General features: G+C 36.6%; 1 protein-coding gene across 1 annotated transcript in view; it reads left to right on the forward strand.

The window, feature by feature from the left end:
* The window catches only part of LOC140157835 (uncharacterized), a 39,784-nt gene that overhangs the window by 11,678 nt on the left and 9,013 nt on the right, over nt 1–19,093 (forward strand). The window contains exons 5-10 of the mRNA XM_072181083.1: nt 448–604; nt 2,272–2,380; nt 4,547–4,625; nt 6,588–6,800; nt 7,560–7,743; nt 17,660–17,863. Coding sequence (XP_072037184.1) covers nt 448–604; nt 2,272–2,380; nt 4,547–4,625; nt 6,588–6,800; nt 7,560–7,743; nt 17,660–17,863 — 946 coding nt within the window. The remainder of the gene's footprint in view (nt 1–447; nt 605–2,271; nt 2,381–4,546; nt 4,626–6,587; nt 6,801–7,559; nt 7,744–17,659; nt 17,864–19,093) is intronic.

Below are 19,093 nucleotides of genomic sequence, written 5' to 3' on the forward strand. Positions count from 1 at the left end.
TGTAATTTATATACTGACAGTAGAGCTGATTTGCAAAAGGGCTTACATCCACTTTTTGACTTTTTGAGAAAAACAGCTTTTGTAATTGTGCAATTATTACTTGTTCGATTTGATTCATTTTGGTTTTGGATAAAGTGTTGATGAATAAAAACTAAAAGAATAGGTTTGGTACAATTTTCAAGCCTTCCTATTTATTTTATTATTTATTTTATATCACATCTTTTGTGGATGTAAGCCCTTTTGCAGCACAATAAATTTACCAAAATTTGAGCCAATTTTTTGCACTATTTATGCAACTTGACTAATAATGCTTTCAAAATCAAAACAAAAAATTGAAATATCTCATTTACTTTTTTAATTATGATTTTTAATTTTTATCGTTGTTGTTGCTGTTGTTGTTGTTATTACATTATCTATATACTCCGCAACCTTTATCCTTTATTTTAGACCCTGTTGTTTTGTGAGGGTACAAGGTTCACTCAAGCCAAACATGAAAAAAGTATCGAGTTTGCAAGAAAACAAGGAATCGAACCTCTTAAGCACCATCTCTTACCCAGGACCAAAGGTTTCACTATGTGCATCGATGGCTTCAAAGGAAACGGAGGTAACTTTGGTTGCTTCATTCTATTTTTATTTGTTTGTTTGTTTAGTAACAGGCTGGATTCGAACCATGTAGCTGGTCCTGATATCATAGGACTAAGGGTGAAGTAGGCCCTACGCCTAAACCTGCTAAAATATAATATTAAAGCTAGCTGTGTGGTAAACATGGTAAAAGTGAATAGATTATTAAGGCTGGTGTTAGCCCTGGAATTATGAGACTTTTGGGGCTCATTTTAATACTGCTAATTTTTGACCCACAACATAAAAAATATTTCTTTAGTAATTTTTTTCAAGATATTTTTTTTTAAATTTTGACAGCTTTTAGAAATGTTCACCAAAATGGCCGTACCATTAGACACGTGCATGAGTAAGACATGCTTGGGTCAAAATCATGTTCTTTATGATTTTCTCAACTGGGCATTTTCAACCATTTTTGGTGAATATTTCTAAACAGGTCAAAATTAAAAGAAATTACATGCCTTCGTAGATCTTCATTTTTTGAAATTCAATCCGAGTTTCCCCCAAACTGACGTCACAGTTAGATATACATAAACATTGTTATATACTTTTATATACTTTGGACCAACAATGTAGAATAATGTTTACATTCATATTTTTCAATTTCGTGTATTGTGTAAGCGTATATTGCCAATATACACGCATATCAACTAAGACACATTCTTTGGTTTTCTAATAAACCCATACACTAAAACACACTCTTAGAAAAATGTTCGACTTAGAATTTATTTTGTCCTGTATATGGAACCTTCTTCCAAAATGGTTGTAGAAAACAATGTTCTAAAAGGAACCAAACAAAAGGTTCTATGATCAGCTTTGTTGGTTCTACAAAGAACCATTTTTCAGAACCTTTAAAAAGTGACAAAGGAATTATTTTAAAGGGTTCTCTGTAGAACCTACAAAGGTTCTCGTGCACATAAAATGGCTCTTTACAGAACCCAAAAACCTTTGATGGTTTTTTTTACTACAAGTATTATAATTATGCTATAGGCCTATTACATGTTAATAATATTTAATGCAGAAAACACGTTGTTAACACGCGAAAGGCGGTTATCGATTAACTCTTTTCACGCGGGTGTCGACTGCAGACGACATTAAAAAAAAAAATCAAAAAATTCAAACATTTCAGAAATTTGAATTTTCATGACCATATTTGGAATCAACTTGAAAAATGCATTAAAATGAGTACAAACAAGCCTAGTATTGGTTCAGTAGTTCTTAAGATAGATCTTGATATTTTGAGAAAATATTTCAAAACTTCAACTTTTTTCCGTTGAAGCGTAGGCCTATGGCTAGCACGCAGAGTGCATTTCGTACAATCCATTGTGTAGAAAAAAAAACATTTTGCGGTTAGGCCTATATAATGTTTTTCCATATGCGACGTTGCCTTTCAACATTGCATCGTATATACGTATTATAGGTTTACATTATGAAGCTTTAGCTTCCAAAAAAATATAAATCAGCAATTAAAATTAAACTAGCAATTAAAATTAAATTAGCAATTAAAATTAAATTAGCAATTCAAATTGCTAATGTTATTACTTAATTGCTAATTCTATTGCTAATTTTATTACTTACTATTTAGTCCTTATTATAAAACCTATTAAAAATATTCTCCTTTCATGTACATACTTTTTTTAAATAATAATTCAGTTCCAGCAATGTACGACTGTTGCGTTGGCTATGATACTGTAAGAGGAGCGCAACCAACACTGACAAATATACTGCAGGGAAGAAAACAAGTCTTCCATCTTTTGGGCAAGTAAGTTAACCAAAATATTGCTACGATCGTATATAAAGGGGGGAGGGGGACAGTGTAACTATTATGTTACGGGGCTATCCATTTTCTTCGGAGTCGGGGGGGGGTCCCAAATATACGAGGGGGTTCATAAATATTTGGAAAAAAAAAATAGGTGGGGGTCATAAAATGTTTGACGACCAAAATGTAGGGAGTCACAAGATGACCACAGATAGTGTGTTTATTTAATACAATTTTAGGGGGTAAGCTGTATCGTTGGTGGGGGCGGGCATTAAATGTTTGTTGCAGAAATAGGGGGCGGTTGCAATTTTATTGACACCGACCTTTTGTAAATTTGGGACCTTCCTTCCTAATAAAATGATAGCCCCCTAAGGCCTATTTATGTTCTACCAAAATCGCAACCACCCTTTTGGGGCTGCACATTAATCATGTGAACCCCGGGGTGGTCAATTCTCAAAATGGTCTACCACAAATCGCTTGCCCCCCCCGGCCGTGCCAAAAATCTTTGCCCCCTCCTTTCGACGTGCCGTATTGTTGTGGGACCTGGGAGCACATCAGTCATATCGAATTTTATTTGGAACACAAGGAATGTCCTGATTCCAAATAATTTTAATTTTTGAAATTCGCGCTATAATACACCGTTTTTGAAATTTAAAAGTTCTCGAAGTAAATTGATCAAATCTAATGATAAGTGTATATAGCTGTCCATTATATGGAAGTTTTGACCTTTCGTATTGAAGATATAGATTTTTCTCCAAAAACACCACTGAAAAAAACGTAGGTATTTTTGGAAAATAAAATGTATACCTTCAATATGAAAGGTCAAAATTTTCAATTGATGATCGGCTTTTCATCCCGGCTACATTATTATTATTATTATACAGCATTTCCATGGACTACTGCCGTCCATACACTTTAGGGATCTTTAGGGATCTTTAGATTTATAAAGTTTACTTCGAGGACTGTTAAATATCAAAAATATATTTAAAAAAGTACCGGTATCAAATTTTAATAATTTTCCATAAAATTTGTATTATATCGCGAATTAAAAAAAAAAATCAAAATTATTGATATCAGGAGGACATTCCCCATATTCAGAATGCGATTCAATATGTCTGATGTGCTCTCATGTCCCACAAAAAATACTGTGCAAAAACACGATATAGCCTAATGCTTTTATTTCACGGTTATTTGATGCGATCATTTATTAGTTTTTCAAACAAAACATCATGTACAACCAAATTTTAGGCTTCAACAGCTATAAGTGATATCACGCTAATGTATACAGATGCTTTTGAGTCATTCTCAACTTTTATATCCCCTCTTTTACATACAAAATTATTGACTTTTACAGTATTTTTTAAAGCTTTTTCGGATATAAAATGTACCTATTAAGGGGGTGGGGTATGAACGTTTGGACAGTATTTATTGTGGGACATTTGAGCACATCAGACGTATCGAATTGCATTCTGAATACGAAGAATGTCCTTCTGATATCAAATAATTTTGATTTTTTGAAATTCGCAATGTAATACACATTTTATGGCAAATCATTAAAAAATATATTTTTGATATTTAACAGTACTCGAAGTAAACTTTATAAATCTGATGATTTATACTTAAAGTGTAGGCCTATGTAGGTGGGATGAAAAGCCGACGATCAATTGAAAATGGTGACCTTTCGTATTGAAGATATGGATTTTTTCCCCAAAACACCCCAAAAAATAATTTGGTCTTTTTGGGGGGAAAATCCATATCTTCAATATGAAAGGTCAAAATTTTCAATTGATCGTCGGCTTTTCATCCCAGCTACAATGCAATTCGATATGTCTGATGTCCCACAAAAAATACTGTCGAAACGCTTAAAACGCTCATTCCAGACCCCTTAATGTAATGCCAAAATTGGTGGCGCTATTTAGTTACTGGAAATTTCTCTTTCAAGCTTTTAGTACAAATAATTCCCTTTATTGTTTGATAAAATATGTTTATAAAATGTCCATGTTGCTTGTTTCAGCTATTCCAGCTGTTTAATGGCCGAATTAATCACCCAAACCCTTGCAAATAAAGAAATATGATTTAGGATAAATAGCGCCATCTATAGTTTGCAATTAGTTAATAATAGCCAATTCTATATACATCAAACAATCGTGATTTCTGCTATTTCTATAGGCGTGTATTAATGGAAGACATTCCAAATAACACAGAAGAAGAATGTGCAGAGTACTGCTACAATTTATATAAGAAAAAGGTAAGAATGATTACGGCATATTGATCATAACTATTATAAGAAAAAGGTAAGAATAAGACATTTTGATCACGAAATAAGTTGTCCTGTTCTAGCATACCGGTGTATGACAATTCTTGGGCAAAATCCTTACTTGCTGCTCCCTTAACCGGCTTGGTCCTCGGGGCACCACTGATGACATCTTAACAATCTCTCTCCGTCTGTTCCTGTCCTCCACTGCCCTCTGTGAGGTGGCAAAGTTCAGGCCAGTCCATTCTAGTTCTCTTCTGTAGTCTTCTCATCTCATTTTCTGTCTTCTTCTTCTTGAGCCATCCACTGTACCCTGTAGGATTGTCTTTGCTAAACCAGAGGAGCGAGAGATATGGCCGAACCAACGTAGTTTACGTTGCCTGACTGTTGTTAGTAGGTCATCGTAGGGACCAATAGCTTGCTTCCCCCTGGTCTGCACCTCCTCGTTGGTCACATGGTCTTTATATGAGATATTAAGGAAATTTCGGAAACACCTCAACTCCAGTGCTTGTATTCTCCTTTCCAAGTCAGCTGTCAGTGTCCACTTTTCACAGGAAGATGGATATGGCGAGGGTGCGCATTAGTTTGATTTTTGATCCCAGTGAGATATTCTTGTCATTCCATAATGGCTTTAATTTTGCCATGGCACTGGTTGTTTGTGCAACCCTGGAAAGCACTTCAGGTTTTGACCCTTTATATGATATAATCCAGCAATGTATTTGAAACTGGTGCCAAACTGTGCCTAACCTTTGATCACTTATTTCCACTGTTTGACCGATTCCTGTTGAATTGTTCGTCCGGGGGGTAGGGGCACTTCAATTTGAAATGGATATAGGTATAGGGCTGGCACTAAGGGGCATTCGGTGAGAGCAAAATGTAAAAAATATGGGGTCATTGGGTGAGAACATGACCTGGAATGGAATCTTTGGGTGAGAGCCGAAACAGCGCAACAGAAACCTCGAAAATCAAATTTCTACTTCTAAATGGCTTCAAATTTCTTTGTTTTTTCTAAATAAGTGACAAAATCAGTGATAAATGAAAGTTGCTGTTAAAATTGAACAAGTAAGGGCCGTTGGGTGACAGATCAAATGAAAAAATAGGGGGTCTTCGGGTGCCAGAACATGTGTTCGTAAAAAAATATGGGGTATTTGGGTGACAGCGAAGCTGAAAAGACTTGAGTTCTTTCTCACTACCAGCTAAGCCATCTATATCATCAGCGAAGCGAAGATTGGATACTGCTCTGCCTCCGATGCTAACAGTTCCCTCATGGTTCTCTAGTGCATCAGCCATAATTCTTTCCAGGAATAAGTTGAAAAGCATTGGTGATAACAGGCAACCTTGTCTCACCCGACTGGTGTTTGAAACCAATCGCCCATGTTTCCATTTGCCAACACTACACTCATGGCATTGCTGTACAGCTGTTCGATGATATGCACTAGTCATGCTAGTGTTGAGTTGATGTTATAGGTTCTACACATCCTATCAAACGCCTTCTTAAAGTCAATGAAGACATGGTATAGGTCCTGCTGGTGTTGGAGATGTTTTTCAAAGACCTTAACTATGTGTATTGCGTATGCAATATGTGTCAGGAACCTTTTCATATACCGGTATGCTGCTCGTAGAATAGCCACTATAAATATGTTTGAAATAACATGGATATGGGACTAGGAAATTTGGTCAATGTGAAAATAAATTATTGTGTTAGTGTATAGTATATTGCAACCTTCAATAATAGATAACGTAAGAACCAGCTGATATTGAGAAGCTTTTCCACCAAGTATAAGACACTATGTCTCTATGCAAGACATGTCCAACATCGACGCGACGTCGATACCGTTGTTTGGATGTCAACCGTGATTTCAACCTTCCATTCTGCGTTGAGTTATCCTGAGTACCATATACTTCTTACCGTTAAACTATCGCGATGATTTAATTTGTTCGTGTTTTTTCCCTCAGGATGAAGAATATGAATATTTTTTAAAACACAACACGTTTGCTGGTTTATACGACGGAGCTCTTGACCATGTCATCCCAAGAAGACAATGGCCTTTGTTCATTGAGATGTTTTGGCTGCTTATTCTCGGCTGCCCTCGTTGTTTTACATGGCTCAGATACTCATTCATGGTTCCACATGGGCTAGGATGTCTATTGCTGTGGCATGTTGTACAAGTAAGTTTTTATATTAGTATTATTAAGTTGTGAATACAGGACTCTGTTAATCAACCGAATCCTTCTGATACATTTTATGAAAGACATCCTTATCATAAACGCATTTGGCATAAATTGATCCCAAGTAACAATTTTTATCACTGTACATCGATCATCTACGGAAAAAACGGACCTTGGGTGGATGCTTAATATTGTATATGGGAATGAGATTGCAAATAATGGTGCCTTATATCTTAAAAAGTAATTCTGGTCTGTGGCTTTAAACTGTATCATAAATAGTAATAATCATAATTATTGGAGATCACTTTTTGGACCCAAATATTCTTTTTAGCGAGGAGGACAAAACATTCATGACAGTGTTCATGAGTCACACAATCGTAAAGCGCATATGATCTGTTATGATTCGTAGCATAGGTCTATTATATCTCGTAATCCTCATCCGTGTTGCCAGGTTCGACTCCCGGACCAATAACGTAACCAATTGTCCCTTTAAATTTGATGTTAATGATGAAGAAACTCTTAAAATGTCTGTTTATTCTATAGTTGTTACAGTGTCCTCTTTTTCGTGGCAACAATTATACTTGAAACCAAAAGGAACAACTGCATGAGCACCCATCCGTTTCCGCAAATTCTAAGTTAACAGCATGCGGATGCGGGAGATTATTCAATGCTCCTAGCTTCATTGAAATCCTCCAACATCACATTTTTTCTATACATCATTTAATAAATCTCACCAAATATTTTGTTGATTGTTCGCAGTTTGCTTATTGGTCCAACTCATTATCAAAGCAACCGTCACCGCTAAAGGCTCATCATACGGCCATCACGGGAACAAAGCTGAGCGGCAGCAACAACAGTCGAGAAGTAATGGCCGAGTCAGCAACCGACAGGTGCCATCGTCGATATCAGAATCCGCATCACACATTGGCAATGATAAAACTGTAGAAGATGTACAGAGTTCTACAGATAAAAAGAATGATTAATTAATGTTAACTAATCCTCAATTCTGCATGTGGAACAATCAGACAACGAAGCATTTAAATATTGCTTGCTTGGCCATGTTGGCGGTGTTTCGCGACAATATGAAAATGGATGCACAATGTTATGTTCCAATGACGGTCTTTTGGTGTATGAGTACTGATACTATTTCAACAACTCTTGTTACTTTCACGTCATCCAATTGAATCTGAAGTCATCACGGTCATGATGAACTTACTGAAAATAGCACTATGATGAGCTGGGTCTATATCGTAATCTCGGCGTGATTTCCGACCAGAAATTGACACCCCTTTGGATTAAAAAAATATATATGTCACAATGTTTTGGAGAAAGAGCCAAACCTACGAAGGACACCATCCAAATCCTAATCTGAATCCTAACCGTAATGCTTACACTAATATATACCAACCAACTATATTCTTAATCCTGGTTCCGCTATATAAACTGCATTTCAACTCTAGTGTGATGCAGATATTCTGATCCAGATCCATTCACCGCAACTTAACCTATCTTAAGCCCTAAATTTCATGGAATGGCGATCCAATGAATAACCCAGCATGTCTGGCCAAGCATGATGCTGAAAGGAAAGGCACGCTAATAAGAGGCAACTACAGATTCAAACTGAAATGATGTGATGAAATGAAGTGAAAATATGGAATGTATTTACTATTGGAAGAGTGAATGGGTGTCACCACGGATATACTCCACAGCCTGAGGAACAAAAAGGCCCGTGAGCCATGCAAGTGATATTTTTGCATTTATGATGGTACACTTTGTGGTCATTAGCCCAAAGTGGCCTGAATTTGCTGAATATTTATGATGTTGGATTTATTGAATACAATTTTATTCCCAGGCTTCCTGCTATTTGAATTATTTGCTTTATTTTTCTACCAAGATTGTGCTAGATTTTAAATCGGTAGACTTGGTGACATTTTTATTTGCGTAGAGGTGTATAACAGAATTCGTACAAGTTTACGTCGCTTTTGGTAAAAGCAATTTTAGTGCGTGCGCTTCACACACACCTAATTTTCATGTGGGTCGAATCCAAAAGTACAAGTGACCGTCCAACACTCTTAGAGAAATGTTCCAATACTATAGGTTCTAAAGTAACATCCATCCTAGCACTTAAACCCTCAAAATGGTTCTTGAAAACTCCCGAATGATTTGGAGAACCACTGCATGTTTTACTACATTTTTAGATAACCACGCACCGCAGGTTACTCAGAGTGCATGACCGAAGATCCCTTGATTATTCTTTTTAAGAACCATGGAGGATTCTCCGGAGAGAACAAATATAAATGAAAAACCATTTTGGAACCTTTCTTTAGGAGTCTAAGTGGAAGCCAGGTAACAAAAGCGACGCAAAAGCGATCACGTGTAACGCAAACAACTTCACAGAGTAGACCAATGTGTACTCCCTCACTTTTCCGTCCACAGGAGACGTACAACCCCCGTAGTCTACCCTGATGCTCCGTCTATCCGTTAGAGGAATCTAGCCATGTATGCTAGCGCTGTAAATTATTGTAACACCAAAAAAGACAAAATCAGGTAAAACATGTTTAATGTAGCGTATAGGATTGGAATAAATATGTTCCAATAATTTAGAAATTGATATGCATTCAGTACAGAAAGCAGGGTAGGATGTATGTAAAAATAAACACAACATAAAAAGAGAGTCCTCACTCCAATGATCTGTCAGAAATCTAAACTTATCATGTGATAACAATTTGATTGTATGCGATCGTAAGCAGAATCTTGTTAGCTCTGATTTGATACCACATTCACCTTTGCTACCAAAAACTCTAAATTGACAAAGATTGATACTAGTATTTGAAATTTGTGGTACGTTTTCAAAAGTTAGACACGGTGGCTCAGTGGTTACGGCATTGGACTCATAATCTGAAAGCTTGCTCGACGTACGTGGGTTCGAGTCCCCGTCCCTCCACCGTGTTGCGCCATTGGGCAAGGCGCTTTGACTCGATTGCCTCACCCCACCCAGGTGCAATGGGAAGCTGTTAGGGGTAGTCACAGTCGTTGCACTGATGAACTCTGCGCCATTTGTAGGCTGCAAACGTGGTTCCAACATATTATAATGACGGCGGAATAAATGTAAAGAGCTTTGAGGCTGTTTACGGCATAAAGCGCTATATAAATATCTACATTTATTTATTTATTTATCTAAATAAAACGATCACGCGAAATTGCTAGGCGTGGTCAAGTTGGCTTACCCGTTATCCCTTGTCTCCAAAGTGCCCGTACAGAGCGCGGGTTATTCAATTGTTCATTTGAAACGCACGATGACCCAAAATGTTCTTGGAAGCAGGGGATTCGCCGGCGAAGTGACGTAATAATCGGATTAACTACCATAGCAATTACAGGTGAAAACAATTTTTGGTTATACCGCGCTGCACTAGTACGTTCACACGGTACCTCTGCATTGAACCATATCATGCTGATCACTCGCACCTGTAAAATTAGTATCTTTGAAAAAGTGGTATTGTATTTAATCTATGATTGCAGACATACACAGGTGATGAGTGCAACCTGCTTGTAGCGCAGCGCGATAAATACAAAAATTGTTTTCATCTATTGCTATGGTAGTTAATTCGATTATTACGTCACTTCGCCGGCGAAGACTTATGGTGTGATCGATATTCAGCATCGAAGTGGTTACGTAATTCTCTTGGTTACCGGATCACGCTATTTTGGTATGCCTTCGAGTGCCATATACTTTGTGTGGTGATTGTTTTGATCGTGGTTCATTACTCGAGTGCGTGATCCCGTTGACATAATAACATTACGTAACTTCGATGCTGAATTATCTAGCTCGGCAATTTGTCTCTGCGTGCTCCTGATAATTTGCAACTTTTGAAAATGCACCAAATTTCATTTATTGGTATAGCTCGTTGTCAATTTAGAGCTTTCGGTAGCAAATGTGGTTTCAAATTTGAGCCCGGATTGGAGCTAACAAGTTTATACACATGCACGACCGTATCAATCAAAGTGTCATATAACATGACCAGGTTATGATGGGTCATTGGATGAGGACTTTCTTTTTGCATTGTGTTTAGTTAAAATTTCATTTGGTTTCACCATTCGTAGTTCTAAAATTGATTATTTCATTGCAAGTGGTTTAGCCATAGATTTATGGTATAAATCGTGTTATTGTAAATAAAACTGAGTATGTCGAAACTGAAATGTAATTACATTTTTTTTAAATTTTATTTTGAATATATTGGGCTGCTTTTAAAGTTCAACTGTGACAAATGTATGGTTAATATTATTTATACATGTATAATATGCCATAATAATTGGTATTATTGCCCGTTTGCGTCCAGAGATATAGTGAAGTCCAATTTGTGCCAAAATGTGTTCCATTCCATATGCCACAAAAAATATCCTCACCGCGTCCGCGCGAATTTCTCATTAATCCATATTTTACAAAAATTGTGCACCAAATGGCTTCAATTGGTATTTCATTTTGAGAACATTTTCACCCTCCAGCTTGGAAGTTATGCGCGCTGATGCGTCAAAGTCCACTTTTGTCTTTAAAAAAATCCCTCTCCCCCACCCCGTATATTATACTTTTCTAGGGCACACACACACACCCCCTCGCGTAGGCAGGAAAACGAGGACCTCATTTTTCACTTGATTTAAAACATAGTAACCGAGGACTCACACATCCGTTCTTAATCGCCATACCGTGGACCTCACTCTCACACACCAGACCACTTACTATCAAACCGTTTTAAATGCATTTTTACGTTATTTGCGATGTCCTGGATATATTTAAAAGGCCGATGGCGTTCCACGGTCACCGGGTGTCCTCATTTGTCATGTGTGTATCCTTGTGTGTGTCATCGTGTGACTGGCTACGTATAAACGCCATCTATACAGTACTTGACTCACGAAACACAGATTTTGTGTATGAATGTGTTTCCTCGGAAGGATATAGTTGAACCAGGTTAAGTGTTGTGTAGCTCGTAATCGGAAGGAATTATTAGGCTCTTATCACTACGCCAAAAAGTAGACCCACGTCTTGTGACATAGATGATCTGCCTGGTCTATACTTTGCGTGTCAAAGAAAGTAGACAAAGAACGGGATTTCAATTAATAATTTGTAATACTTCTGTCGCGATGTCACAAGACTATATCCGCCATGTTATAAGGCCAGCCGATTACGAGCTGATCAAACTGTACGTTTGTCCTCGGAATTAGTGTCCTCGGAAAAATGGTATGTTTTACTAGTGCGATGTCCTCGGAAGTAATACGCTACATCCGCAGCTTTTTAAGGGGGTACTACACCCCTGCCCAATTTTGTGCCTATTTTTGCATTTTTCTCAAAAATATAGCGCATTGGTGACAAGTAAGATATGTATACTATAGGGGCAATGGCTACAACTACTGCTCTGGAAATTTTATTTCAACACAGACAACAGTTGTGGAGTTACAGTCAAAAATGAGGGAACACCAATATTTGATCAATAAATCTATAACTACTTGCCTTGAGTTGCTGAATTTTCAGTGCAGTAGTTGTAAACCTTGCCCCTATAATATACATATCTTACTTGTCACCAATGCGCTATAATTTTTGATAAAAATGCAAAAATAGGCACAAAATTGACCAGGGGTGTAGTACCCCCTTAAACGTAATAATGTTGCAATGGTTGATATAGCAAATACTATTTCTGATTTATACCTTAGATATTAAACTTTACAATTTTAAATGGACAGTATGTATATAATATTGTTGCAAAGAAAGTATTCTTTTGTCGTGCAATAACCACATTTCTAATTAATTTTGTTTTGATATTCAGCTCAAGAAAACTTCACCTTATTGATTATCATTAAATTATTTATTTATATCAAATTTCTCGGGATATTGAACTAATTTCTCGGGATATTGAACTTATTTCTCGGGATATTGAACTAATTTCTCGGGATATTGAACTAATTTCTCGGGATATTGAACTTATTTCTCGGGATATTGAACTAATTTCTCGGGATATTGAACTAATTTCTCGGGATATTGAACTAATTTCTCGGGATATTGAACTAATTTCTCGGGATATTGAACTAATATTGAACTAATTTCTCGGGATATTGAACTAATTTCTCGGGATATTGAACTAATTTCTCGGGATATTGAAATAAATACAGCTGTACAGTGGCTTGAACCGCAAAGTTCCCAAATGTAAATAAATTTGCGTAATTAAAACAAAATGATAATAAAAAAATGTTATAAGATCCTTGCCTGTGTCTATGTTTATAGCATCAAATGTCAATAAAAAGTCATGTCTTTAATATCTGTGCTAAGGTTTTGGAATGCTTTTTCTTCTTGTGAAGCTTTGTGACACCAATCCTGTAGTGCGGAGCTATTCGCCGTAGAAGTGACGTAATAATAGGATTAACTACCATAATTATCAATAGATGAATACAGTTTTGAATATATCGCCCTGCACATACAAGCAGGTTGCACTCATCACCAGTGTATGTCTGCAATCATGGATTGAATGCAATATTACTCTTTTCAAAGATACTAATCTTACAGGTGCGAGTGATCAGCATGGTATGAATATTGTATAGAATTGCGATCCTGGTCTTTATCCCTGTTCTTTGACATCTATGGTTCAATGCATAGGTACCGCGTGAACGTTGTAATGCTGGGCGATGTATTCAAATTGTATTCATCTATTGCTATGGTAGTTAATCCGATTATCACGTCACTTCTACGGCGAATACGGCCCGAAAAGTCCCCCTTTCAGGGTAAAATCGTGATAAAAATGTCTAAGAAGGATCATATGAAAAGGTTTGACTTCAAAAATGATTCTCTTATGTATCTACGCACAGTTTCCACCTCGATACACCCGAATACACAGATATTTCCTACCACAGCCTCTACACAATCTGTGGTTATACTACAAGGTTGAGTGCATAGCATCATAAGAGCTGTGTAAGATCTAGTGGAAAATAGGCATCTGTGATTGGTTTTTGTCAAAACCTCAAGTGTTCCCTTCATCCAATCAGATTTTTTTAAAAATCGAACGAAAGCTAACACTTCCCCCTAAAACACTTTTTTCATTAGGTCAACAGATAACTCAATGTTTATAGCAAGGCGAATGAGGTAAATCTGTTGAAATCTACCTATCCAAGCACAAAATTTGACCAAAATGTAGGTTTTAAAAGTCAAAACCTCAAGTGTTCCTTACAATATTTTTCAAATTTTATGTCATTAAATGAAAGAGCACACTTATGTTGTCCATGAGCAATTCTCTTTAAATTGCAAATCTTTTGCAAAAAGTTGCTGTTTTCGCCTGTTTTATCACACGGTTGTAAATCCAATGAACTATGACTTTGCTAAAGAGCGCTTACAAATTGATATGCAAATTATAGAAAGATAAACTAACAAAGGAATCGCTTTTCACAATTGTTCACAATAGTCCTCAAAAGTAGGGGGATGAGTCCATTTTCTGTATGCAAACGAATTTTGGGAAAAGGTCCACATAATAGATATTTACTTACGAATACTTGCTTTTTGTTGTTGATATCTCAGAAATATTTAAACGCAGGCTATTGAAACTTGGCCATAGTAGTATTAAAGAGTGTATTACCCTGCACCTATTGCTTAAATATTATTTGCTATTCTCTCAGTTTATGGAAATGACACAGCTTTTAACATGTATTCGGAGGTAACGCATATTTTTTTACCAAACCAAATTTTGTGCCATTTATATATTCTGGCAGTAAAACACAATAATAAAGATGTCTGAATGCAATGCATTTCAGTATTGGACATATCAAAGCTTCTATAGATCGCGCATTAATTAGTGACTTCCGTTTCTTTAAACAGATATCCAGTGCTATTGTATTCGTAGGTAACGTAAAAAAATACCACTCAAAAATTATCACAAAAATCCGTACAAATATGTGAAAATTTAAATAGGCAAATTTGCTATTTGCTATTCTCTCAGTTTATGGAAATGACACAGCTTTTAACATGTATTCGGAGGTAACGCATATTTTTTTACCAAACCAAATTTTGTGCCATTTATATATTCTGGCAGTAAAACACAATAATAAAGATGTCTGAATGCAATGCATTTCAGTATTGGACATATCAAAGCTTCTATAGATCGCGCATTAATTAGTGACTTCCGTTTCTTTAAACAGATATCCAGTGCTATTGTATTCGTAGGTAACGTAAAAAAATACCACTCAAAAATTATCACAAAAATCCGTACAAATATGTGAAAATTTAAATAGGCAATCTTTGAATACACACCTTTCAGGAAATCAATTTAGAATCAATCCAACGACTGCTTTTCATTACTGTTCTGATGTAGATGTTTTTAAAAATAGCATGTTTTTGGATCCCTTTTTCACAGAAGGGGTCTTATTACATATGGCGCGAAGCATATGATCGAGGCGAATAAGAACAATACAAATACGAAAGCCAAGTGTTTAACACTTTTGAGTTATGGCTCTGAACAAGCCGTGGTACACTTTTCGTTGGATTCGACCAGCTATATATGTAATTTTACCAAAGCGAGTCTGAATTAGTATACGTGGCGTAAGCAACATGTCTAATCCAGTGTCAAATAAACGTTCACCAATTGCTCAGTTCATTCTCTTATTCGTCTTCGTTGTCAGTGGTTTGATTGTATGTACGATACAAACATTGACCATTTTCATATGGCCATTTAGTACGGATATCTACCGGATTGTCAGTTCTGTAAATTGTTGTATCTGCATTGGGCAGGTAAGTCCCATTTTCATTAAAATCATGATAAAAATGTCCAACAAGGTCCAAATTAGAAAAACAAACTAAGATCATGAAGAAATGAATATCACTTTTCATGTCAAACTGTTCACATACGCTTTTAAGCTTGACTTGAGCATTTTGCTTGAGCTTGGTCGGTGGTCCCATCAGGGTCTGTGCAATAATTATGAGCTCTGGTGGGCGGGTAAAATGGGCAGAGGGGGCAAGAAATTTTTGGCGAGTAGATAAGGGGGTCAAGGCTACGGAAAACAGTAAGGAAACGCTTAAATATATATGCACATTTTCCTGCTCGCTTCGCTCGAAACATAGACCATTAAGGTTTGCTGATTTTTGGCGGGGCGAGAAGGGGGGCAATCGGTATTTGGCAGGCCGTTTACAAATTTTACCCCCCCCCCCCGGCCAAAATATTGTTGTGTTACCCTCAAGTGGGAAAATGGAAAGTTGGGTCGGTCGGTAGATTATCCTTTTTTTTAAATCCCCACAAATATTAAGGGCTGGGGTATGAACGTTTGGGCAGTATTTATTGTGGGACATTAGAGCACATCAGACATATCGAATTGCATTCTGAATACGAAGAATGTCATTCTGATATCAAATAATTTGGATTTTTTGAAATTCGCAATTTATACACATTTTATGGCAAATCATTAAAAATTGATATTTTTGATATTTAACAGTACTTGAAGTAAATTTTATAAATCTGATGATTTATACTTAAAGTGTATGTAGGTGGGATGAAAAGCCGACGATCAATTGAAAATTTTGACCTTTCGTATTGAAGATATGGATTTTTTTCCCAAAACACCAAAAAAAAAAGGTCTTTTTGGGAAAAAATCCATATCTTCAATATGAAAGGTCAAAATTTTCAATTGACCGTCGGCTTTTCCTCCCTGCTACATACACTTTAAGAATATGTCATTAGATTTATATAATTTACTTCGAGGACTGTTATATATCAAAAATTTGAAAAATATCAAATTTTTATAATTTGTCATAAAATTTGTATTATATTGTGATTTTCAAAAATCAAAATTATTTGATATCAGAAAGACATGCTTCGTATTCAGAATGCAATTCGATAGGTCTGAGGTGCTCTCATGTCCCACAAAAAATACTGTCGAAACGCAATAAACGCTCATTTTAGATCCCTTAAGTAAGGCTTCTTCCATTAGGAAAATTTGTCCACTTTTACTACTGGATACTTGTTAGATAATCAATTAAGACCAGTCTTTAAATAAAATATTAATTTTAAGTGAAAACATTGGGTTTTTGAACATTTCTGTAAAAATTGCCATTAAAAAAATGTTACCCTGATTTTTCAGGATTTAGGGTCGGTCGCTAAGGGCAACACAACAACATTTTTGGCCTTATTATTGCACAGCCTCTAAGGACCCAAGTGTGTGTCCATACGGTCAAACAAACAATTATAGTCCTCAAAAGTAGGGGTAAAGAGCTGTAAAGTCCATATTTTGCATGCAACCGAATTTTGGAACTTAAGGTCACATTTTGGATTTTTGGAAATTCTGCACCACCTTCCAAATAATCCTGCGTACGTGAAAACTGGAAATTCGAAAAATTCCATAAATTCACAGCCCCTTTTCCTTGTTAAAGTACAGGCTACGGGCTAAAACCCTTAATTTTACTGATTTTTTGTTAATTAACCAACCGATATTTTCATAGAATCTCTGGAAAATCTGCCTCACCGGCTAAATAATAACAAAATATTCAAGTTTAATAACAGTTATTTAGCCGGCATTAGACATACTAAAGCTGGTATTAGAGGACCCCGGGATAGGACCTCTCAGTTTCGCGAAGCTTCGCGAGTTAGCGTCCATAGTTACCACGACTAAGTACAATAATCAGCTACTCCAACTAACCGTGCACCAAAAAGAGCAGACCATTGAAATAGAACACACTCAGGTCAAAGGTTTCATAGCCGGATTTGTCAAATTACTCTGAACTTAAAGCGACAACAAAACACATAATGGATCAGGTCATATTGAACTAAAGAATACTTAACCAATAAACCATGCATATTTTTTTTATCAGCGTCGGTGTGGAAAAAATCAGCAGCTGTAATTGAACCAAAGCGAGTATAATTATATTATGTCTATTCCAGTGTCAATTAAACGTTCACCAATTGCTCAGTTCATTCTCGTTTTCGTCTTCGTTGTCAGTGGTTTGATTGTATGTACGATACAAACATTGACGATTTTCATATGGCCATTTAGTAAGGATATCTACCGGATTGTCAACTGTAAATTGGTGTATCTGCATTGGGCAGGCAAGTAAACACAGTCACAGTGTGTATACAATACATGTATACCAAACCGAGTAGCATTAAGCTTATATTTAGAAATAACTATATTACACAAGTAGCCTACTACCACTGCGGTACATATCATATAAACTACCAGTACCATGTGTGGTAGTTAAATATGTATGAAGTATTATTAGTCCTAATATCATATTGAATTTTATTTTACATGGGCTATAATGCTGGCGCAAATACCCCGGGTGATGATTTATGACTTTACGGGGAGGGGGGGGGGCCAGACTAAATTGGGAAGGGAGGGGCAAACATTTTGGGCAGGTCGAAAGAGGGGGGTGAACGAGTTTTGGCACAGATAGTTTGGCCACCATTTCGATATTCGCCCTAAAATGTGTAGAATTATCCGTGGGGGGATTCTTTGTGCAATTGCGGATACGGGGATGTGCGGCAGATTCGCGGTACATTTTCAGCCATTTAGTACAGACTCGGGTGCATTTGCAATCATTTTGGACCCCACCAAAACCAAAGTTGAGACCCCCAGTAATATATGTTAGGGAAACGTGCAAGTGCCGTGCTATAAGTTCAGACAAGGTTCTAAATTTGGGTTCGACACTCAGTAACTCAAGAACCACAAGTCTACAAAAGTGTAACTGTGATATTTGAATTCTTCGTTAAGCCCGCTTCAAAATAACTATAACATTTTTCGCCTGAGAGGTCATTATGCAGTCATGTCCACAGCAGAATTCACCACGACCTTTGCAGGACTTAAACCCCATTAAACCAAGATAAGCCTCATTGAAAACAGCTCAACTATGTTAAATCAGGTGTCTCATATCCATGGTTAAATCCACAAGCACATGTTTCTGATTTACCTGTGCATTATTGCAATGGGCTGTGGTGAAATAGGTATCATGATTTCAGTTGGATGCACCATTACAAAGCAAACGCACAGTACAATACTGTGCGTGGCCTTTGTTTCCCAAGTGAGAACAATAGTATGCATATTGTTAACCAGGCTTGTTGATGGTACAACTCATGTCAAACTTGTCAGAGTAATTGTGATTGTATCACACAAGTAAATGAGAAACATGTGGTTTTAGACTTAACACGGTTTGGAAATAAGTTTTTCATTTTTTAGCTCTCTATTGGGCAGTCAGAACTCCATATTTGGGAGGGCTCGACAACAATCTTCCCAAAATCGCATTTTAATAATATTTAGATGACCATAGAGGGAAAGAATTG

This window comes from Amphiura filiformis, chromosome 7 (assembly GCF_039555335.1).
Source record: "Amphiura filiformis chromosome 7, Afil_fr2py, whole genome shotgun sequence".
Taxonomy (NCBI): domain Eukaryota; kingdom Metazoa; phylum Echinodermata; class Ophiuroidea; order Amphilepidida; family Amphiuridae; genus Amphiura; species Amphiura filiformis.